Here is a 20,657-nt window from a genome sequence, read left to right as displayed (position 1 = left end):
TGGCAGCTACGGCTAAAGCCAAGACCTTGCTTGCTCCAGCTTATGAATTTCCAATGGGCTCAATCAGAGCAATTTCTATACTTTGGTCAAAGTCGCCGACTAATTGGCGGTGGCCCAAACAAAGGTGTCCCAATCAGAAGAGCTGGCCAACAACCACACCAAACATGTGCAAGGGCATCTTACTGATAACATTGAGAGCAAAGGGACACACTTACGATCCTCCATTGCTGCGACGGCTGTTGTAGCCTTTTCTTAATTGGAACCTTTTTAATAAATAGCAAACTTTAGCACTTGTCGCTTAATTTTTAGTTGAAGAATACTTTTTGTTTCTTGAGCTCCAGAACTATCGATATCTTTGTTGACGTATCACTGATGTATACCTGTGATATCGATACTCCAAGTGTTCCATCACTATGCATCAGGAAAATTTAAAAAAGAAAAACACTTTGTCTGTTAATTAAACGTCGTGTCGAATGGAAGCACCAAATATTCCACAAACTCTAACAAGATTATATAAACAAGCACGGGACGGGTATAGTAACGCACTCGTTTAGTAGCGAATATCGATAGTCGATACCATTTTAAGCGAGGACCGCTGCCAGATCGGGTAACACACTTGAAAGAGGATATGAAAGAAAAGAGACTTTTAAAACTTTTTATTTCAAATGACAAATAACTGCTTTGAAAATCGTGATCTTTGCCTTTCAGCTGGGCCATGCCATTTGCATTCGTCTCATTCATTTGATTTTTGTCCGTTAATATAGGAAAATATATACATTAAGGTTATTTCTACGTTAGATTCTTAGGATACTAATATCAGGTCTGTTCTTCTTGGTGTTGATTTTTTGTTGTTTTCTTAAAGAAACGGAAAATGTAAGTGGTTTAAACAAAGCGCAGGAAACTAGGGAACAAAAGTTGAAATAAAGATACATGATTGTTTACATTTTTTATTTGTTTTATATGGTTTTTGTTTTTATTGTATAGTAATGGTAAAAAATTAGAATTTTTCTTATACTTTGTGTTTCAACTGTCAAATAATGCACGGGTTGTATGGGTATATGTCGAGAAAACAGCCGACACTCGATACAAGGTATTAAAAAGTGCTCCTCTCGCGGACACACCGCATCGCATAAGTTATTTTTTAAGTGGGGAAACATACATATGTCGAAAACAATTTAATATAAATCAAGAAGATTGCACAAAATTAAAATGTTGGTATTCATTTTGAAATGTGAGTGGGGGTTTGGTTTTGTGTGTGTGTTGACGTCTATCAGATAACGCCGGTTATGGGAACAGCAGGAGCAGGAGCAGGAGCAGTAGTAGGCGAGTGGGGAAAATAGATTAAATTTAATTCATAAGTGTATATTTTGTTGTTCAAGCTATTCGTTATTCGTCCTCGTCGCTATTATCCCCGCTTCCTCTCTGGGCCTAAACGCAAAAAAAGTTTTTACAATATAATCAACGCGTTCAATCAATCATCATCTCTTTCGAACAAAAATATAACAACTAGTTCGGGCTGGCAGAAAATGGGAAGGGAAGCAACGATTTTCAAAACGAACGAGAGAGTTGTGTATTGTATTATCAGAACAATTACGAGATAGAGAATAGAAGATAAAAAAGAGGAGCGGCGAGTGTAAATAATTAACATTTTATGCTTACAATTATTTTCGTTCTTGACCGTGCGTAGTCACTTTCAATTGAATTAACAAATCATTTGCTGAGCTTTCTGCTTACTTTAGGGCTTCAACTAATTTGAATATTATGTGTTGAAAATGAAACAAATGGTTACATAAAAGAAAGTGGCAATTAAGTATTACATATTATGTATATTGTGGCCATGGCCAGGACCAGGACCAGGACCAGGGTCTGGCCAGGCCAGCCAACATACATTGCAGGTTACGGGGCAACAGAACCTTGGGCGCCTGAGTCTGTCCGGATTTGTCTGTCTGTTTGTTTTGTATTCTATGTTGAATAAATGCAATTTTATGATTGTGGGCGAGTGTGTGTGTGTGTCCTGGTGTGTTCTTGTGTGTTTGTGGTCGTGCTTGTGTTGATTCTGTATCAAATTATACAAAAATAGTTTCCTGTTTTGTCATTTGTCTTCTTCAATTATCCTGCACAAATTGCGTTGTAGAAAAGCTCCTAGGAGACAACCTATACCGTTTTGACACTAGTTTTCGACTAACGTGACGAGACGAGACGGTACGAGACGCCCGCACGACTTCTGCTGTTCCGCTCCTCTCTTCTCTGCTCTCCGCCCGCTCCAGTTCCAGTCCCCGACGCACCACAACGGGTAGTATTGCTTCTGCTGCTGGGGACGCCTGCCCCGAACCAGTTAGTTCTTGGGGCCCCACACGGAGGTGATGGGCGTGGTCGCGACTGGAGCACCGCCGGCAGCAAAGTTGGGGAAATCCTCCTGCGACTGAGTGTTGGGCGGAGTTACATTCTTGGCTTGTTGCTTTTGCTTCTCCCACGGCGCATCCTTGATGATGAACCCGTTCTCGTTGGCACCGGCACCGCCACCGCCACCACCAGCACCCGAGCTCGCGTTGCCACCGGTCCCAGTGAGGAAGGCTCCCACTGTCTGCGGCTGGGGCGAAAGCGGCAAGTTCTCCAAGTAGTCGCGCTCGTAGTCCTCGGCCATGCTAAGGAGCACATCCTTGGCGTTCTCCACATCTTCCTCCTTGCCAATGATGGTCACGGCATTGGGATTGTTTTGAGCATCATCGGAGGATGGGAATTTGATATCCACCTGGAGGAAAAACACACACAAAATGGTCAACTTACGATCAGGGTATTTCCAGTGGTTCTCCCACTAACCACGGCCCACCATTGAGCACTCACCTTGTAATCTTCAATGATTTTGCGAATAGTGCGTCCACGCTGGCCAATGATGTGCGAGTGGACGCGCGTGTCGATTTCGATAACCTCGCGGTGAAGGGTCTGAAGATCGCCAACGATTTCCAGAATGGCACCGCGAGCTGCTTCCGCCTTGGCCTGGTAGCCGGTGATGGAAATGATGCGTTGATTGGGATCGTCCCGCTTGGGGAGTGAAATGATGACGTCGTGGTCAGCACGCAGCTTGTTGATGACGGCACCATGGCGTCCAATGAGCTTTGAGTGATACTCCTGATCCACGTCCAGCTGAAGGACGAACGAGCGCAGCTCGCGATCGGCCCGATCAGCCTCGAAGTCCTCGATCATCGTTTCCAGCGCCTCCTTGGCCTCAGCCACATGGGCCGGCGTGCCCGACACCTTGATGATGTCCGACTTGAGTTCGCTGGGCGGCAGCTCGACATGCACATCGTGCTTGGACATAAACTGCCGGACATTGGCGCCGCGTGGCCCAATGATGGTGCGGTGCAGGTCGAAAGGAACACTCAGCTCTTCCTCGATGGGAATGAGGTCGAGCAGCGCCTGCTTGGCGGCTTCGCACTTGTCAATGCGTCCGGTGATGCGGATGACATCACACTGCCGCACCGGCTCTGCTCCATCCACAGCTCCACTCGACAGCTCGGCTGCCTCGCCTTCCTGGCCCTCTCCGTTCAGTCCGCCATTGGTGAGACCCTCCACTGGATCGGTGGCATCTCGATCGGGGAACTTTATTTGGACATCAAACTCGGATGTCACCTGCTGCACCTTGAAGCCACGTGCACCCATAATCGTGCGATGCTGGCGCTGCGGGATGATCACCTCAATGGTGGTCTGAGCCTCGAGATCGGCCACTATCTCCTCGATCCGCTGCTTGGCCGCCTCGATGCAGTCCTTGGCACCCTTGAGAGTCACCTTGTCAGAGTTGGTGCCGGCGCGGGGGAAGGAGATCATCACACCTCCGTTTTCTTCCGCGATGCGGTGCAGGATGAGTCCCCGCTTGGCCACAAAGTACTTGTGGTGCTTGGGATCGACGGCCACCTCGCCCTCAGTGACCTCGTCACACTCCTTGATGATCGCCTCCAGCTGCTCCTTGGCCTTCTTGACACTGTCCTCCTTGCCAATGATGGTGATGACCTCCTTGTCGGTGTCCTCGTTCGACGGGAAGATAATGCGTGCTCCCGTGGCATCGCGGATCTTGCGAATGGAAGCGCCATTCTTGCCAATCAAGAACTTGTGGTGCTGCTGCTTGGCCCGCACCTCGGCGGTGAATGATGCCAGCTGCCGCTCGTTGGCTAGCTCCAGCAGCTGACCCTTGGCCTTCTCCACGTCGTCCTTGGGTCCGCGAATGGTGACCTTGTCGCTCTTGGAGTCGCTGTTGGGGAACTTGATGGACACGCCGCCGCACTCCTCCATGATGGAGGAGATGAGCTTGCCGCCGCTGCCGATGATGGAGTTGTAGTACTTGGCCGGGATCTGCACCTCCTCGCTGACAATGTCGGAGAGCTCGTTCTGGATCTTCTGGATGCGCTCCTTGGCCTCCAGGACGTTCTCCTTCTTGCCAGTGATGACTATCACCTCGTTGGTTTCCCCCTCGGCGGGCAGATCGATTTTCGTTTGGGTCTCGTCGCGAATCTTCTTGATGTTGGCGCCGCCCTTGCCGATGACGAACTTGTGGAATTGCTTGAAGATGGGCACTTCGATGATGTGCGACGACTCCTGGATTTCCTTAACCAGCTTCATGAGATCCTTGTGACACTTGTCCACATCCTCCTTGGGGCCGCGCAGCTTCACAATGTCCGTGTTCTCCTGGGGCGTGGGTATCGTGATGGTCACCTGCCGATAGCGGTCCTTCACCTCGCGGATCTTCTCGCCCTTGGCCCCAATGATGGAGCGGTGCAGGCGTCGATCGATGATCACATCCTTTGACTTTTCGTTTTCCAGTTTGTCGATTTTTTCTTGTAATTCAAGCTGCGCCAGCCGCACGCCCTCCTTGGGGCCCTCGATGCGGATGTTGTTCTGGCCCTCGCGCTCCTCGATGTTGATGTTCACCTTCAGCTCGTCCTTGAGCCGGTTGACATTCGATCCGGCCTTGCCGATAATATGCTTGTAGTACGAGGGATTCACAGTCATCACCTCGTAGGTGAAGTTCTCCTCGTAGTTGCGTATGATCTCGGTCAAGTAGGAGATGGCCTTGTCCACGTTCTCCGGGTCGCCCTCGAGCTTTATCTTGTCCTCGAGGCAGTTCACGTTCACGTTGGGACAGTCCTCCTCGAGCTGCTTCATGTTGGCTCCCTTGCGGCCGATCACGTACTTGTGGATCCAGTGCGGCGCATTGATCTCCACAGACTTGACCGAGTTGGCCTTCTGGTAGACAACAGTGAGGGCATTGCCGAGGGCGACCTGGGGACCGCGCAGCGTAATCGTCTCCAGGGTGGAATCGTTCGGCGGCATCTCGACGGAAACTCCGGTGAGCTGAAGGATCTCGGCAATGGTTGAGCCCTTGGGACCGATGACATAGCGATGCTGTGGCTTCGCCACCTCAACGCTCACCGTCGAGCACTTCTTCTCCATCTCCTTGTAGATGGCCTCAACCTTTGCCTTGGCCGCGGCAACGGCATCCTTCTCGCCCGAGATGATGATCTCGTCCTTCTGCACCTGCTGCGGCGGCACGTTGATCTTGGCGCCCGTCTCCTCCTGCAGCTTGTTCAAGTTCTCGCTGTAGGGACCCACAATGAACGGATGGTAGATTTTGGGAATCGGGGTGCGGTCCGACGACTTCTTGTACTGCTCCGCGGACAGCTGGCGGATTTCCTGCTCCGCCTTCTCGATGCCCTCCTTCGTGCCAGCAATGGTGATGAACGCGCTCTCGTCGCCCTGGCTCGGGATATTGATGCGCGTCGAGGTGAGGCGCTCCAGATCCCGCAGCCGCTGGCCACCCTTGCCCAGGATCACGCGGTAGTGCTCACGGGGCACGGTCACCTGGCGGCTGGCCTGCGTTGAGAAACTCAACAGAATCTTGCGCCGGGCGTCCAACAGCTCGCTCTGCTTGCCCTTGATAAGGAAGGTGAGCGACTGGTTCTTGCCGCTGACGATCTCAATCTGGGCGCCGGTCTCCTTGGTGATTTGCTGGCAAATCCGCTTCGATTCGCCCTCGCCAAACTTATCCGACTCCGTCGACTTTCGCTCATCGCAGGGCACGTGCAGCACCTGTCAAGTGGTCAAAGGCGGGAAATGTCAGTCGGATATTGACAGATCGGAATGCCCATACGATCCTCGCGATCCACTTACCTGCGTCTTCTGCGAGCTTGTCACTCGGGCTAGCGACGAGCTGGAAGGGCCGGACAGCGCAGGCGCCGAGGTATTGGCCGGCAGGGCCGGGAATAGGTCGTCGTAGCTAAAGGCGGGCGTGGCATTACCAGTGCCTCCGCTGTTGGTGCTGGTGGGCGTTGCCACTGAAGTGGGCGAGGATGGTTGCTGCTCATTGGACACCTGCTCTTGGCCGTTGATGAGGGCGATCGGTTGTTGCTCAATGCTGGTTGCTGCATTCGATTCAAAGGTTAACCAAGAGCTTTTGGCGTCGGGTCGCCACTGGGGATTGTTCTTACCGTTGGATTCCTCCATCACTGCTGCTGCTTGCATTACTTAAAAAAAGAGAAGAGTCCTTTTTCGTTCCAAGTCGTTACAGTAACACTGGAAGCAGAGAAAATGTGTTATTTTTATACCCGATACACAAAATGAGTATTGGGGTATATTAGATTTGTGGTAAAAGTGGATGTGTGTAACGTCCAGAAGGAATCGTTTCCGACCCCATAAAGTATATATATTCTTGATCAGCATCAATAGTCGAGTCGATTGAGCCATGTCTGTCTGTCCGTCCGTCCGTCTGTCCGTCTGTCCGTCCGTCCGTCTGTCCGTCCCCTTCAGCGCATAGTGCTCAAAGACTATAAGAGCTAGAGCAACGATGTTTTGGATCCAGACTTCTGTGATATGTCACTGCTACAAAAATATTTCAAATCTTCGCCCCGCCCACTTCCGGCCCCACAAAGGACGAAAATCTGTGGCATCCACATTTTTAAAGATACGATAAAACCAAAAACGTAGAATCGTAGAGGATGACTATATGTTATAGAGTGTAAAATCTCAACCAGATCGTATAATTATTATAGCCAGAATCAAGAAAACAATTTCATTCTTTCTCGCTCTGTCTCTCTCTAACACACAGGTTTCATGGTCGGTTTTGCCAATTGCAAAATATGAGTTCAAGGATCTCAGAACCTATAAGAGCCAGAGCAACCAAATTTGGTATCCACACTCCTGTGATATCGGGGCTTGACCGTTTCGTGTCCAAATTTCGCCACACCCCCTTCCGCCCCCGCAAAGGACGAAAATCTGGGGCATCCACAAATCTCAGAGACTATTATGGCTAGAGTAACCAAATTTTGTATCCACACTTCTGTTAGATCTCACTATAAAACGTATATCTCAGAATTTCGCCCCACACCCTTCCGCCCCCACAAAGGACGAAAATCTGTTGCATCCACAATATTGCACATTCGAGAAAACTAAAAACGCAGAATCATAGATAATGACCATATCTATCAAATTGCTGAATCAGGATCAGAAAGGATCATTTTTGTAGCCAAAAGCAAGAAATCAATTTGCAGTGGCTACGCAGCGCCCGACGTCACACTCAGACTGATTTTCTGTCTCTCTCGCAGGCATTCTTTGTCGTGTCGTTTAATATTAGCGGCGTCGGCCGTAGGAGAGCCATATTGACTTAGTATCGGGTATAACTGTAGAGTTGCGGTGTCCGCAGCAACTCACAACGTTCCCCCTCGTTTACATTTCAAGATAATGGCAAGTGAAGTGCTATTTTTATTGGAGATTTCTGGGAAATTCCATCAGTAAATCCATCAATCAATCAATGAATTGAATTATTCAGTCAGACCGCAGTCGGTCTGCATTTCGGAAGGCACTGATTCTTAGTCGGTCTGCTCAGATTTGGTTTGCAGGCAGCTCCTCCTCCTCCTCTTGTCAGTGGATTCAAAATCTCAATTACTTTCGCCGATAAGTGCCGACCGACGGCGACCCGCATTTCGGCCGCCGATAAGGAAACGTTTAGTGCGTTTCCGTTCGTGCCCGGCCGGTTGATAAACCAAATCTAGCAGCACGGTATTTAGTTTTAGTTTCAGCTTTCTGCCAAGAGCCACGTAATGGTAGCGTACAAGTGATGTGTACGGGGCTCCATTTCGCTGGCGATAAGTGGACGGGCCGGGCTGGGCCGGTCCGAGGCCACGCCGGCAAAATCTGGAAGCGATGCCAGTGATAGCTATCAGCTGCTAAGGCTGATAAGAACAAGCTGTGCGACCGATCGCCAGCAGATATCTAGAAATAAAGTTGCTATCAGTTGATTTTTTGCTTGGGTGAAAGGTTGGTACCGTCGAAAGCGGAGCCGCAGCCAGAGAGATCGAGGAGCAGACCTTGCACTTGCTCGACAGAGCTGTTTTCTAAGCCAATGCCCAACGAGTTTTCGTATCCTACATTCTCCTCCTCTCGCCCCAGAAGAACAACAAAGATGTGGGGCTGCCACTATCGCTCCCCTCACGCACACTTACTTGTGGCCGAGTGGCTCCGTGTCTGTGTGTGCTCGAAAAATGTGTCAAAAGAAGAAACCAGCATGGGAGAGAGAGAGCAAGAGCATGAGCAAGAAAGGGAATTTGACGAAGTAACTCAACGGACCGGGAGGGGAGGGACCCCAGTGAGTGCCAGGCCAGTGCCATATAAAACCGGATGATAGCCGGCAACTACAACAAAGCGATCGGATCGACAGTGTATGCGCACATTTTTGTGTCGCTCTTTGCCACTGTATTGGTGCCTTGGCACCTTTCTAGCAGCATTGCTGCCGCCGTTGTTGCTACTGCTGCTGCTGCTTCTGGTGGTACCGTTGCCGTTGCCGTTCGAGAAGAAGGCAAGGCACGGCACAGGTAAAGCAAATACATACACATGCACAAATGTACATACACTCGATTGTGGGCATGTATGTATGTACATGTACGTATGTGCAGAGGCATGTAACGCCTGCAGCGACGCTGACGTCGACAAATGAAGACAAAGCACAGTGCGCTGCTAAAGTTCAGCTTTAAAAATTGGTATGCACATATCGAACTTTTGTTGGGTGATTTCCATCCAGGCCTCTGGGTCCACCGCTCGCTGGGCCGAAAAACCCTTGACGTAGTCAGTTTTTGGGCACGGAACAACCGTTCATTTCTGGTTCGGCATTCTTGGCCACAGAAGAGCACACAGACACACTCACTCACTGGTCTGGGGCATGTGGAATGGTGGTAAAATTATGCAAATTAATATACAATCCGATGGTGTTTCCATCTGTATTTTTGTTGTTTTTTTTTTTTGGTGGAAGGGGGTTGAAGGTGCGGGAAGGTTGTTCAACTTACTGTACTGTAAAATCCAAAAAATCCGGCCTAGTTAGTCTCCTTTGACAAAATCCAGTTTGATAACTTGGCGTGTCTGCTGGAAGACATACAAGAATCAAAAGAACAGAGTAATTAGCGGATGCATATCGTCATCTCATCGTTTGCCGGATGCTCTACACGGAGCAGCTCGGGGAGCATGTTTCGTGTTCTATCGAGAGAGTCTGTTGCGCTTCGCTGCGAGAGGCGGAAGGAAGAAAGTGCACAGATTTGTGTGTTATGCGGGGGTTCGGTTCGGGGAAATATGCGGGCCACTTATTGGACAATTGTTGTTGTCGGCGCAAAAGTGGAGCACACAATGGCGTTGGCGTTGGCGTAGGCGTAGGTGTACGCGTGGGCGGAAGCAGGCGCCGTATGGGAGGCAATGCGAGGCCGAAATCAAGTGAAAGGTTTCAGCTATAGCCTTCCACCCCCTCAAAATACTTTAGGGCCGCGCCATCTGCCGGGGCGGGGCTGGGCCGCGCGAGGCTGTGATTTGATGGAATGGGTTCCATCGAACGTTTCTGGTGGCTTTAAACACTCAATACGGAAAGAATACGAATTTCGGAAAGCTTCAATCGTCCCATCTCCAATCGGACAGATTATACATAGATGTACCTATGTACGGGCATACATATGCATATGTTCATACTATGTATGTTTGGTACTCTGTGTGCGTGGACGACAACGCTGTCTCCGTTTCCGTCACCACCGCCGCCGCCGCCACCACCACCACCACCGTCGTCGTAGCCGTCGCCAGCGCTGCGACTGCTGTGTGCCTTTGTGTGAGTGAGCGCGAGTGCGAGCGCCGCCCGTGCCGTGCCTGCTGCGAAGCGACCATTATCAAGCATTGAAAAACACGTTGTTTTCTGCAGCAATTTTTCTCTTCGAGAATTCCGCACGGAAAACGCGAGCGGCAAGCGCCTAATTTAAATGCAGTCCAGACTACTCCTCTCCTCCACGTTGCCAAGTCGTGAAAGAAAAAGGTGTTGCGGAGCGGCGCGGCCTAAATTTTCGCTGCTGTCACAGCCGCCTGCTCCATCAAGCCCTTCATAACTGTAATTTCATGCACTTTCTTGTTGTAACATATGCAATTCAATATGCACATTTGATTGCACTCGAATTTTGTGTGTTATTAGGGGTTTTTGCCACAGATCTATCGCCCAGACTTTCTATTGGATGCAACACGCGAATTACCGACCAAGTGAAGTAGAAAAGTGATGAGCGAACGTGGCAAATGGTGATGGCCAACTTTTCATTCTGTTGGCAATCGGAAACGAGGCACACTTTGTTGATGACAATCGATGAGAGCGACTATCGATTGGTGACCGTCGATAGTTGATTGCCTGATAGTAATTACTAATAATTAATAATACTTACTCTTGTAGGTCCATTCAATGCTTAATCTTTGCTTTAAAAAAGACCACGATATATTTCACGTAAACTGCGCTAAAATTCTTCAAGATTCTGTTGTTCGCAACAATAATGGCGCCCAATCTGAGACAGGGAAGTGGACTCGCAGTCCTGGCTCTACCATCAAAGAGGGAGAGTACGGATGCGAATCACACAGACGTCGAAAAAATTCTAAATATCCAGCAGAGAAGATAGATCTCGAGTGGTATTTTGCAATCTGGGGTCCATCGGTGTTCCGGTGGCCTGTGAGGGACTCGACGAGTTGGCTCACAGAAGAACGGCGCTGAGGGATCTGAGGATGCAAAGAAAATCCACAAAGTAAAAACTTTTTTTTTGGTGTTTGATGATTCGGCACTTATCTGACAACGGGAAGCAGGAAATAACAAGAGGGGATTTGGTTTGGCACTGGCAGAGGAGAATCCACAAGCCAGTTAGCAACCGGCCCGGTGTTTGGTGTGCAAAATGAGAACCTGAAGAAGAAAAAAGAAATACCCGAAGTTAGGATATGGCCAGAAAGATTTCTGTTTTTCGCTTCCCCTGCTTACCGCTGGATGGAGTCGGGAGGGTAGATTCTCAATGAGATTTTTGTTCTGAGTGGCCCGTGGGGACAGAAGTCGGCCACGCGTTGCACTCGGAGCAGCTACAACATCCCGCAGTGGGTGGCGAGTTCCGTCGGCTACGCACCTTGCATGAGCGACGACAACAATCTGGCGAATCTGTGGAAGAGTACTTTAGAGCGATGCGCAGGCTGGCAGCTAGACTCACCACACCGTTGGTTGAGTCCGAAATGGTGCGAGTCTTTAAGAAGGGACTCGATGACGAGATCGCCTGCTACGTTTACGCGATCCGAGTCCGAAACGTGGAGCAGCTGAGGGAAGAGTGCCTGGAAGTGGAGTACCACTTTCGCGGACGCGAGCAGAAGTCGACGTTCCGTACTGTGCCGAAATTCCATTCAGCCGGGAAGCGAGTGGAGGAGCTAGAGCCGGAAACGGAGTTTCTGGATGAAGACGAAGCAAGGATAGTAGAAGAAACTCACCTGGCGAACAAACCCAGGCTGTGTGGCTGGAATTGCGGCCAGTTCGACCACGGGTTCCGAGACTGCGTGGCGAAGGAACGCAAAATATTCTGTTACCGCTGCGGGAAGCCAGAAATGTTTACTCCAACGTGTCCAAATTGCTCGGGAAACGCACGAGCGGGCATGATGAAAGCCGAAGCCCGCGAAGTAATGAACGATGGTCCACTAATCAATATAGAAATTAAGAATAATAGCCCGAATAAATTTAATAAAAATAGTTTGAAGTTCATACCGGCCGAAGAGAGGATGAGGAGATACATACAAATTCGAAATCAGATCTTCGATGACAGGCAGCTGGATGGGATGCGCGGTGTCAATCGTAGACTCCAAAAGGCCCGTTCCAGATTTAAGGAAAGGCGACAGACTCGCAAAGAGGTGGCCGAGGCAGTCAGACGAGCCCAGTAGATCCAGCGAGGCCCAATTAGGCGAGATCCAAATGTCACAAATCAGCCAGTACGCCGAACATCGCCAGGAAGACGTGGATGTGGAAGCTTGGGCCCTGGAAGACACGGAAACCGAAGAGCTGGAGAAGGTAAAGAAGGAGTTTCTGACCTATAAGGATGCCGGATTGGGAACAACGACGGTAGAGCAGCATCGGATCCAGTTGATCGAGGGCGCAGTACCATTTAAAGATCGGTATTACCCTCAATCCCCAGCGATGCAGGAGGTGATCTGGACCGAGGTGGATAAAATGCTGGAACTAGGAGTGATCGAGGTCAGCGATAGTCCATGGAGCAATCGGACGACGGTGGTGCGAAAGCCAAACAATAATAGACTCTGTTTGGATGCGCGGAAACTGAATCAGCTCACCGTAAAAGATGCTTACCCTCTTCCTAGCATCGAGGGTATACTGTCCAGGATTGACCAGACATATTACATTTCCAGCGTCGAACTCAAATTCGCCTTCTGGCAAATTAAATTGGACCCAGAAAGCCGGAAGTGCAACGCATTTACCGTTGCAGGCCGTCCGCTGTATCAATTCGTAATGATGCCCTTCGGTCTGTGTAACGCTGCCCAGAGATTATGCAGAGTGATGGATAAGGTGATCCCGACTCAGCTCAGATCAAACGTTTTCGTTTATTTGGACGATCTTTTGATGATAGCCCCGGATTTCCAGACGTATCTGCGATATCTGCGATTGGTGGCCCAGTGCCTGAAAAGAGCGAATTTGACGATAGGTCTAAAAAAATCCAAATTCTGCTTTAAGTCGCTGAAATACCTGGGGTTTATCATCGGAGGCGGCACGCTGCAAATGGATCTCGATAGGGTTGTGGCTATACAAAAGATCCCGAGCCCGAGTTCAGTGAAGGAGCTACGGAGCTTCATAGGAACCGCAGGATGGTATAGGCGCTTCATCAAGGACTTCGCCACCATCGCGGTACCGTTAACAGATGCTCTGAAGAAGCATCCGCGCGGGAAGTTTTCCTTGCCAACGGAAGCGAGGGCGGCCATAGAATCCCTGAAAAAGGCGCTCACCATGGCTCCTGTATTAGTCCATGCCGACTTTAAACGCCATTTCTACATCCAGTGCGACGCCTCAAATTTTGGAGTGGGAGCAGTGCTTTTCCAGCTGGATGATGACAAAGCAGAGCGCCCAGTGGCATTCTTTTATTCCAAACTGAACAAACACCAAATAAATTATTCGGTAACGGAGAAAGAATGCTTAGCTGCGGTATTGGCGATTGAGAGATTGAGGCCATATGTGGAATTGATGCCGTTCACGGTAATCACTGACCACGCCAGCCTTAAGTGGCTAATGTCACTCAAGGACCTGAATGGACGTCTAGCCAGATGGTCATTGCGGCTGCAGAGGTTCGACATTGAGATCGAACACCGCAAGGGAGTCGAAAATATAGTGGCGGATACACTATCACGCTGCATCGAGGAGGTGGTTCTAGACCCAACGGAAATCCTCGGATTCCAGACGACGGAATTCAAATCAACGGAATACCAGGAGTTGAAAGGAGAAATCTGCAGGAACAAAGAATTATTGCTTGACCTGCGAATAGACGGGGACCTGGTATTCAAGCGAATGGCCTTCGCGCCAGTCGACGACCAAGTGGAAGGTTCCATGTGGAAATTATGGATTCCCGCGGCACTGACGAAAACCCTCATCGCGAAGGCCCACGAAGACCACACAGCTGGACACGGTGGAATGAAGAAGACCTTGCATAGGTTAAAAAGGCACTACTCCTGGCCGGCGATGACGGCACAAGTGCGGGAGTACGTCCGAAGCTGCACCGAATGCAAGGAATCCAAAGCCCCCAATTACAGTAGCCAAGTCGGGATCGGTCGGGAAGTGGTCACGGAGAGGCCATTCCGAAAGATCTGCATAGACTTCCTGGGAAAGTATCCCAGGTCAAAAAGGGGACAGGCCTGGATTTTAGCCGTCGTAGACCACTTTTCAAAATGTACCTTCTTGAAGGCGATGAGAGAGGCGACCGTCGTTCAATTCCTGGTGCAAGAGGTCTTCTACAAATTCGGGGTGCCAGAGGTGATCCACTCCGACAACGGAAAGCAGTTCCTATCGAAGGCGTTCATGGACATGGTCAGCGGCTTCGGGATCCGACACATGCGCACAGCAGTCTACTCGCCGCAAAGCAATGCAGCCGAGAGAGTAAATCGGACTATACTCGCTGCAATAAGGACGTATTTGAAAAAGGATCACAGAGACTGGGACATCTAGCTACCGAAAATCGAAGTGTCAATCCGTGACTCGGTGCACGAAGCCACAGGCGTAACGCCGTTTTTCGCTGTATTTGGACAACAGATGTTTCTGAACGGGAACTGCTATAAGCTGGCGAGGAAGCTGCAGTCTTTGACGGAACATGAAGTGCACGCATTAGATCCCGCGGATAAGCGACACCTCATTCGCGAGCAAATTAAACGCAGCCTACACCAAGCGTATGAGCGGAGCAGCCAGCGTTACAACAAACGGGCCCGAGTCTTTTTCGCCAGACCTGGCCAAGACGTCCACAGGCGCAACTTCACCCTCAGCGACTTTGGCAAAAGCTACAACGCCAAGTTCGCCCGGAAATTCCTAAAATGCAGAGTCGTACGTCCAGTAGGGAATAACGCCTACGAGCTGGAGGATCTGTCGGGGAGGCCGGTGGTGATTTTTCACGCCAAAGACCTAAAATAGTAGCGAAACCAAGGGAAACGCACTCACATGGGGAATATCCGATCAGTGGGTGTAAGCCTACGTTGGGCGCTGCAAGATCCTAGGCACCGTAGTGTCCGGGAAGGCCAGCAGGAAACGTGTAACTCTTTGATGTTTACGAATAATTCTCCGGCCATGGTCGCTCGAATTTTAGCTAGGTGTTGCATGCGAAGATACGATAGGTGATATCCCATAGAAGCGGTGAGAAGGAAAGAAGTTCGAACATAGTGGCAAGGCCAAAATTTATGGGGAAAAGGTAAATAAATCTGTGATTCCAGGGGATCAAGATCAGTGAAACACCAGTAACTTTAGAGCTGACCAGCGGGACGGAAAGTAGACCCAAAAAGCACAAGAGTGAGTCCGCTCCAAAGGGGGAGTAAAGAAACCCCAAATTTATTCTTTTTGTTGGCAAATCCATAGGGAATAGGTCACAGCTCCGCCATCCTGGCTTGGTTTTGCTGGTCTCGAAGAAACTATCCTGGCCACGTAGTGCGGGTCCCTCGCCCATTTAGGGAGAGAAAAAAATCATCAATCAACATATTTACTCCCATTATTTATTTTTGTTAGACGTCTCCATTTATATGTATATGTTAATCCGATCATTAAATTAAGTCCGTCCATATCTATTTATATATGTAACTTATTTATATTTATTATATTAATTATTCCTATTTATCTATTTATTTATTAACCGCCCGTAATGATAAGATGAAGGGGGAATGAATAGGCAGGCTTAGTTTAGCAATGATACCATGTAAAAGTAGGAAATTAACGTGAAAATTATAAGAAAGAAAATGAATTGCTAATCGTTTCGTATGGTGGGAAGAGGAGCCACAGCAACGGGAGGGTAAGGCTGCTGCACATGGCAGGGAGATCCAGAACGTCGTGATTCGGATCTCAGGTAGGGTGGGTACGTCAGAGGTAAAAACATCGACACCTCGACCTGGTCCACGTCTGTGTTGCAGGAAGTTACTGTAATGTTGTTTGTCGAGTAGAGTCCGTTTGCAGTTTTTTTTGTCGGTTACTTTTGTTGTTTCAATTTGTTCGAGATGTCCAATTAGTTGGTATATTGTGCGACCTGAGGGCTTGGGAAGTACCCAGCCCTGGGATGACTGGCTAGCCGGCTTTGCCCCGAAGAAAACAAAGGTTCGCAACAATTCATAATTTTCGTTGAGAGTAATTATCGGTTTAGGATTACCAGTTATTCGACCAGGGACGAGAGCGACTATCGATTGTTGGTTACCGATAGTGGATTACTGATGAATAATCGTTAGTCTGCCACCTCTAACTTCCAAACACAAAGGGTAAAAACACCCCAAGTCTGTGGAATTTCCGGATCTTTATATATTTATTGACGATCGAGCAACCACGACAGACGCAATATGCCAAAGCTGAAGAACTTGCTGCCCAACATATTTAGCGGTAGCAAGGAGGCACCAAGCATGCAATCTGAGGGGCGACTTGAAACAGATGCAGCGCCTGTCGATGATAGCGAGGCAGATAACAATAATAGTGGAGCCTTGGCGCTGCCGTCCATCAGGACCCCGACAGCCTCAGCGGATCTGACGGAATCGGTATTGCGGGAGCTTTCCAACCCAAACTACAACTCCATGGATGTTGGGCAGTCCGCCAACATTCCTGGGACCGGCGGGGACCTCAGCACAGTCAACACGAACAACACCATGAACGTCCACAGTGCACAGCAACAGGTGGTTATGAACTTCTCAAATGCAAGCAATCTACACTTTGGCTCCGTGTACAACTTTAACCAAAATCTAAGCGCCAGCAGCTCGCGGAAGAGCAGTACAAGCACAATTGACGAGGTGGCGGCCTCGCCAGACGGTAAACGTTCCAATGGTACGCGCAAGACTGTCAGCATAGTGGCCATGATGCAGTCTCAGGATGAGCCGGATCCGCGGCTGCTGGACGCGGTGGCTACCCATTTGGGCGAGAGATGGAAGCAGGTGATGCGGGACTTGGGCCATTCTGAGGGCCAGATTGACCAGGCCATAATTGATCATCAAATGCACGGCAATATCAAAGAGGTGAGACGTCCAAAACTGTACGAATTCTAGTGAATGACGCTCTGGTTGTTTCTGGTTTCTCCAGGTGATTTACCAACTTCTGCTCCAATGGGTACGGAGCTCTGAGAGCTGCGTGGCTACCGTCGGACGACTCACAACGCTGCTTTGGGAGTCACAGCATCGCGATTGCGTGCAGCGCTTGAAACTGGTTTGGAAGGCATTAGAGAAACGCAAGAAGAACAGTTAGCTGAATGATCACGTCCACTCCAAACGAAAATGATCTATACGATGCACTCTTTCAACGATCAACCCCCTTGGAACTGACATGTCTAAGCTGTTTAATCAGGCCTCTCCTTAAACGACAGAGAGAGGGGCCAGCATTCAACCATTTGTGCAATATTTGTTTAAATAATCCAAAAATTCGAATAAGTACATAGAACTTTGTCCTAAATAATTTATAAACCAGTTTGCCTTTAAGATGTGATATTTTTTCGTAAAAGGGCCCACATAACCACAAACATACAATGTACTAAAAAATTAATTTTGAATTTTGAAGCACTGTTTACTAAACGTTTTATTGCATATTCAATCTCATGTTTAACCTTAAAAAATTCGCTTTCGCCTGCAAAAATCACACTATCTTTGTGATTTTCGCATTAAACATGTCAATCAACATCTGTGCGCCGTTGCCGTTGATCGACTGGTAATTGGGTCGTCCGGCCATTCGGGCCAACCAAGCGCTGAGTCCAGGATAGCGCTTCGGCTCAATGGGCGCCAGGCCCACCAAACTGGAGACCGACGATATCACACTAAAATCGGCTATGGTTACGCTGGCTCCGCACAGGTACAACTCGGCGCCAATAAAGGCCTCCAAAAAGTCGTAGGCTTCGTATATAGCGTCGATCTTGGATCTCGGAACTTCCGTCTCATTGCTGTAGAACAGTGGAAGTGCTATATTCCTAATGCAGTTTTGGAAAAGCACAGCCGACTCGAAGTGCACACGTTGATCCACGACGGCGCGCTTATAGAAGTCCTTGGGGTACAGGGCATCATCCTTAGCATACTTCCGAACCAGATAGGCGCAGATGACTATATGTTCTAGAGTGTAAAATCTGAACCAGATCGTATAATTATTATAGCCAGAATCAAAAAAACAATTTCATTCTTTCTCGCTCTGTCTCTCTCTAACACACAGGTTTCATGGTCGGCTTTGCCAATTGCAAAATATGAGTTCAAGGATCTCACAACCTATAAGAGCCAGAGCAACCAAATTTGGTATCCACACTCCTGTGATATCGGACCTTGACCGTTTCGTGTCCAAATTTCGCCACACCCCCTTCCGCCCCCGCAAAGGACGAAAATCGGGGGCATCCACAAATCTCAGAGACTATTAAGGCTAGAGTAACCAAATTTGGTATCCGCACTTCTGTTAGATCTCACTATAAAACGTATATCTCCGAATTTCGCCCCACCCCTTTCCGCCCCCACAAAGGACGAAAATCTGTTGCATCCACAATATTGCACATTCGAGAAAACTAAAAACGCAGAATCATAGATAATGACCATATCTATCAGATTTGCTGAATCTGGATCAGATCAGATCATTTTTATAGGCAAAAGTAACAAATCAATTTGCACTGGCTACGCAGCGCCCGACGTGACGCTCAGACTGATTTTCTGTCTCTCGCACGCACTTTTTGTCGTGTCGTTTAATATTAGCGGCGTCTGCCGGAGGAGAGTTATACTGACTTAGTATCGGGTATAACCGTAGAGTTGCGGTGTCCGCAGCAACTCACAACGTTCCCCCTCGTTTTTTTTATAGCCGATACTCAAAATGAGTATTGGGGTATATTAGATTTGTGGTAAAAGTGGATGTGTGTAACGTCCAAAAGGAATCGTTTCCGACCCCATAAAGTATATATATTCTTGATCAGCATCAATAGCCGAGTCGATTGAGCCATGTCTGTCTGTCCGTCTGTCCGTCCGTCCGTCAGTCCGTCTGTCCGTCCCCTTCAGCGCCTAGTGCTCAAAGACTATAAGAGCTAGAGCAACGATGTCTTGGACCCAGACTTCTGTGATATGTCACTGCTACAAAAATATTTCAAAACATCGCCCCGCCCACTTCCGCCCCCACAAAGAACGAAAATCTGTGGTATCCACAATTTTAAAGATATGAGAAAACCAAAAACGCAGAATCGTAGAGGATGACTATATGTTTTAGAATGTAAGATCTCAACCAGATCGTATAATTATTATAGCCAGAATCAAGAAAACAATTTCATTCTCTCTCTAACACACAGGTTGCATGGTCGGTTTTGCCAATTGCAAAATATGAGTTCAAGGATCTCAGAACCTATAAGAGCCAGAGCAACCAAATTTGGTATCCACACTCCTGTGATATCGGACCTTGACCGTTTCGTGTCCAAATTTCGCCACACCCCCTTCCGCCCCAGCAAAGGACGAAAATCTGGGGCATCCACAAATCTCAGAGACTATTAAGGCTAGAGTAACCAAATTTGGTATCCGCACTTCTGTTAGATCTCACTATAAAACGTATATCTCAGAATTTTGCCCCACCCCCTTCCCCCCCCACAAAAAACGAAAATCTGTTGCATCCACAATATTGCACATTCGAGAAAACTAAAAACGCAGAATCATAGATAATGACCATATCTATCAGATTGCTGAATATGGACCAGATCAGATAATTTTTATAGCCAAAAGGAACAAATCAATTTGCACTGGCTACGCAGCGCCCGACGTCACGCTCAGACTGATTTTCTGTCTCTCTCGCACGCACTCTTTGTCGTGTCGTTTAATATTAGCAGCGTCTGCCGGAGGAGAGCCATACTGACTTAGTATCGGCTATAACTGTAGAGTTGCGGTGTCCGCAGCAACTCACAACGTTCCCCTCGTTTTAAATTAATCACATGTTCATGTATTATTCCACAAACCGGAACTTTTTCTAATATTTCGCCACAAATGCCAGCACTCGTAGTTTACGTAATCCAGATTGTTCCATGTTACCCATTAGATTCTCTTCGCTCCTTATCATATTCATATGATATATAAATCCAGATTCAGCAATTTGATAGATATTATCATTATCTATGATTCTGCGTTTTTAGTTTTCTCGAATCTGCAATATTGTGGATGCAACAGATTTTCGTCTTTTGTGTGGGCGGAAGGGGGTGGGGCGAAATTTTGAGATATACGTTTTATAGTGAGATCTAACAGGAGTGCGGATACCAAATTTGGTTACTCTAGCCTTAATAGTCTCTGAGATTTGTGAATATTCACAGATTTTCGTTCATTGCGGGGGCGGAAGGGGGTGTGGCGAAATTTTGAAACAAACTCGTCTCGGTCCGATATATTAGGAGTGTGAATACAAAATTTGGTTGCTCTAGCTTTTATAGTCTCTGAGATCTAGGCGCTAATGTTTTACTCTAAGCAAAGCCGCTTATGCTACGTGTGTGTTAGAGAGAGACAGGGCGAGAAAAAATGAAATTGTTTTCTTGATGCTGGCTATAATAATAATGCGATCCAATTCAGATTCCGCAGTCTTAAAGATATGGTCATTCTCTACAATTCTACGTTTTTGGTTTTCTCATATCTTTAAAATTGTGGATGCCACAGATTTTCGT

General features: G+C 48.3%; 3 protein-coding genes across 5 annotated transcripts; 1 reads left to right on the top strand and 2 right to left on the bottom strand.

The window, feature by feature from the left end:
- Window positions 1–1,146: 1,146 nt before the first annotated feature.
- Window positions 1,147–10,635, bottom strand: LOC117193179 (vigilin-like). 3 transcript variants are annotated; one of them, XM_033397923.1, is made up of 6 exons: window positions 10,543–10,635; window positions 9,327–9,399; window positions 6,480–6,564; window positions 6,163–6,413; window positions 2,845–6,081; window positions 1,147–2,752 (listed from the first exon to the last, which is right to left on the bottom strand). In XM_033397923.1, exons 3-6 carry the CDS (start codon window positions 6,511–6,513, stop codon window positions 2,336–2,338), a joined length of 3,939 nt encoding a protein of 1,312 aa, XP_033253814.1. In that variant the 5' UTR covers window positions 6,514–6,564; window positions 9,327–9,399; window positions 10,543–10,635; the 3' UTR covers window positions 1,147–2,335. The 3 variants fall into 3 exon arrangements, with proteins under 3 accessions (XP_033253814.1, XP_033253815.1, XP_033253816.1); XM_033397924.1 differs by having other exon boundaries at window positions 9,327–9,402; window positions 10,543–10,600; XM_033397925.1 differs by lacking the exon at window positions 10,543–10,635 and adding an exon at window positions 10,511–10,529.
- Window positions 10,636–16,279: 5,644 nt separating this feature from the next.
- Window positions 16,280–17,567, top strand: LOC117193578 (protein immune deficiency-like). The gene is made up of 2 exons (XM_033398321.1): window positions 16,280–17,034; window positions 17,099–17,567. The coding sequence occupies exons 1-2, from the start codon at window positions 16,372–16,374 to the stop codon at window positions 17,258–17,260; spliced, it is 825 nt and encodes a 274-aa protein (XP_033254212.1). The 5' UTR covers window positions 16,280–16,371; the 3' UTR covers window positions 17,261–17,567.
- Window positions 17,568–17,629: 62 nt separating this feature from the next.
- LOC117193050 (glutathione S-transferase 1-like) lies at window positions 17,630–19,951 on the bottom strand. Its single transcript, XM_033397783.1, has 2 exons — window positions 19,944–19,951; window positions 17,630–18,125 (listed from the first exon to the last, which is right to left on the bottom strand). The coding sequence occupies exons 1-2, from the start codon at window positions 19,949–19,951 to the stop codon at window positions 17,645–17,647; spliced, it is 489 nt and encodes a 162-aa protein (XP_033253674.1). The 3' UTR covers window positions 17,630–17,644.
- Between the last annotated feature and the right edge of the window lie 706 nt (window positions 19,952–20,657).

Source organism: Drosophila miranda (genome assembly GCF_003369915.1).
Source record: "Drosophila miranda strain MSH22 chromosome Y unlocalized genomic scaffold, D.miranda_PacBio2.1 Contig_Y2_pilon, whole genome shotgun sequence".
NCBI classification, from domain to species: domain Eukaryota; kingdom Metazoa; phylum Arthropoda; class Insecta; order Diptera; family Drosophilidae; genus Drosophila; species Drosophila miranda.
The sequence above is the reverse complement of the archived record's forward strand: the minus strand, read 5'-3'. Positions and strand labels throughout refer to the sequence as shown.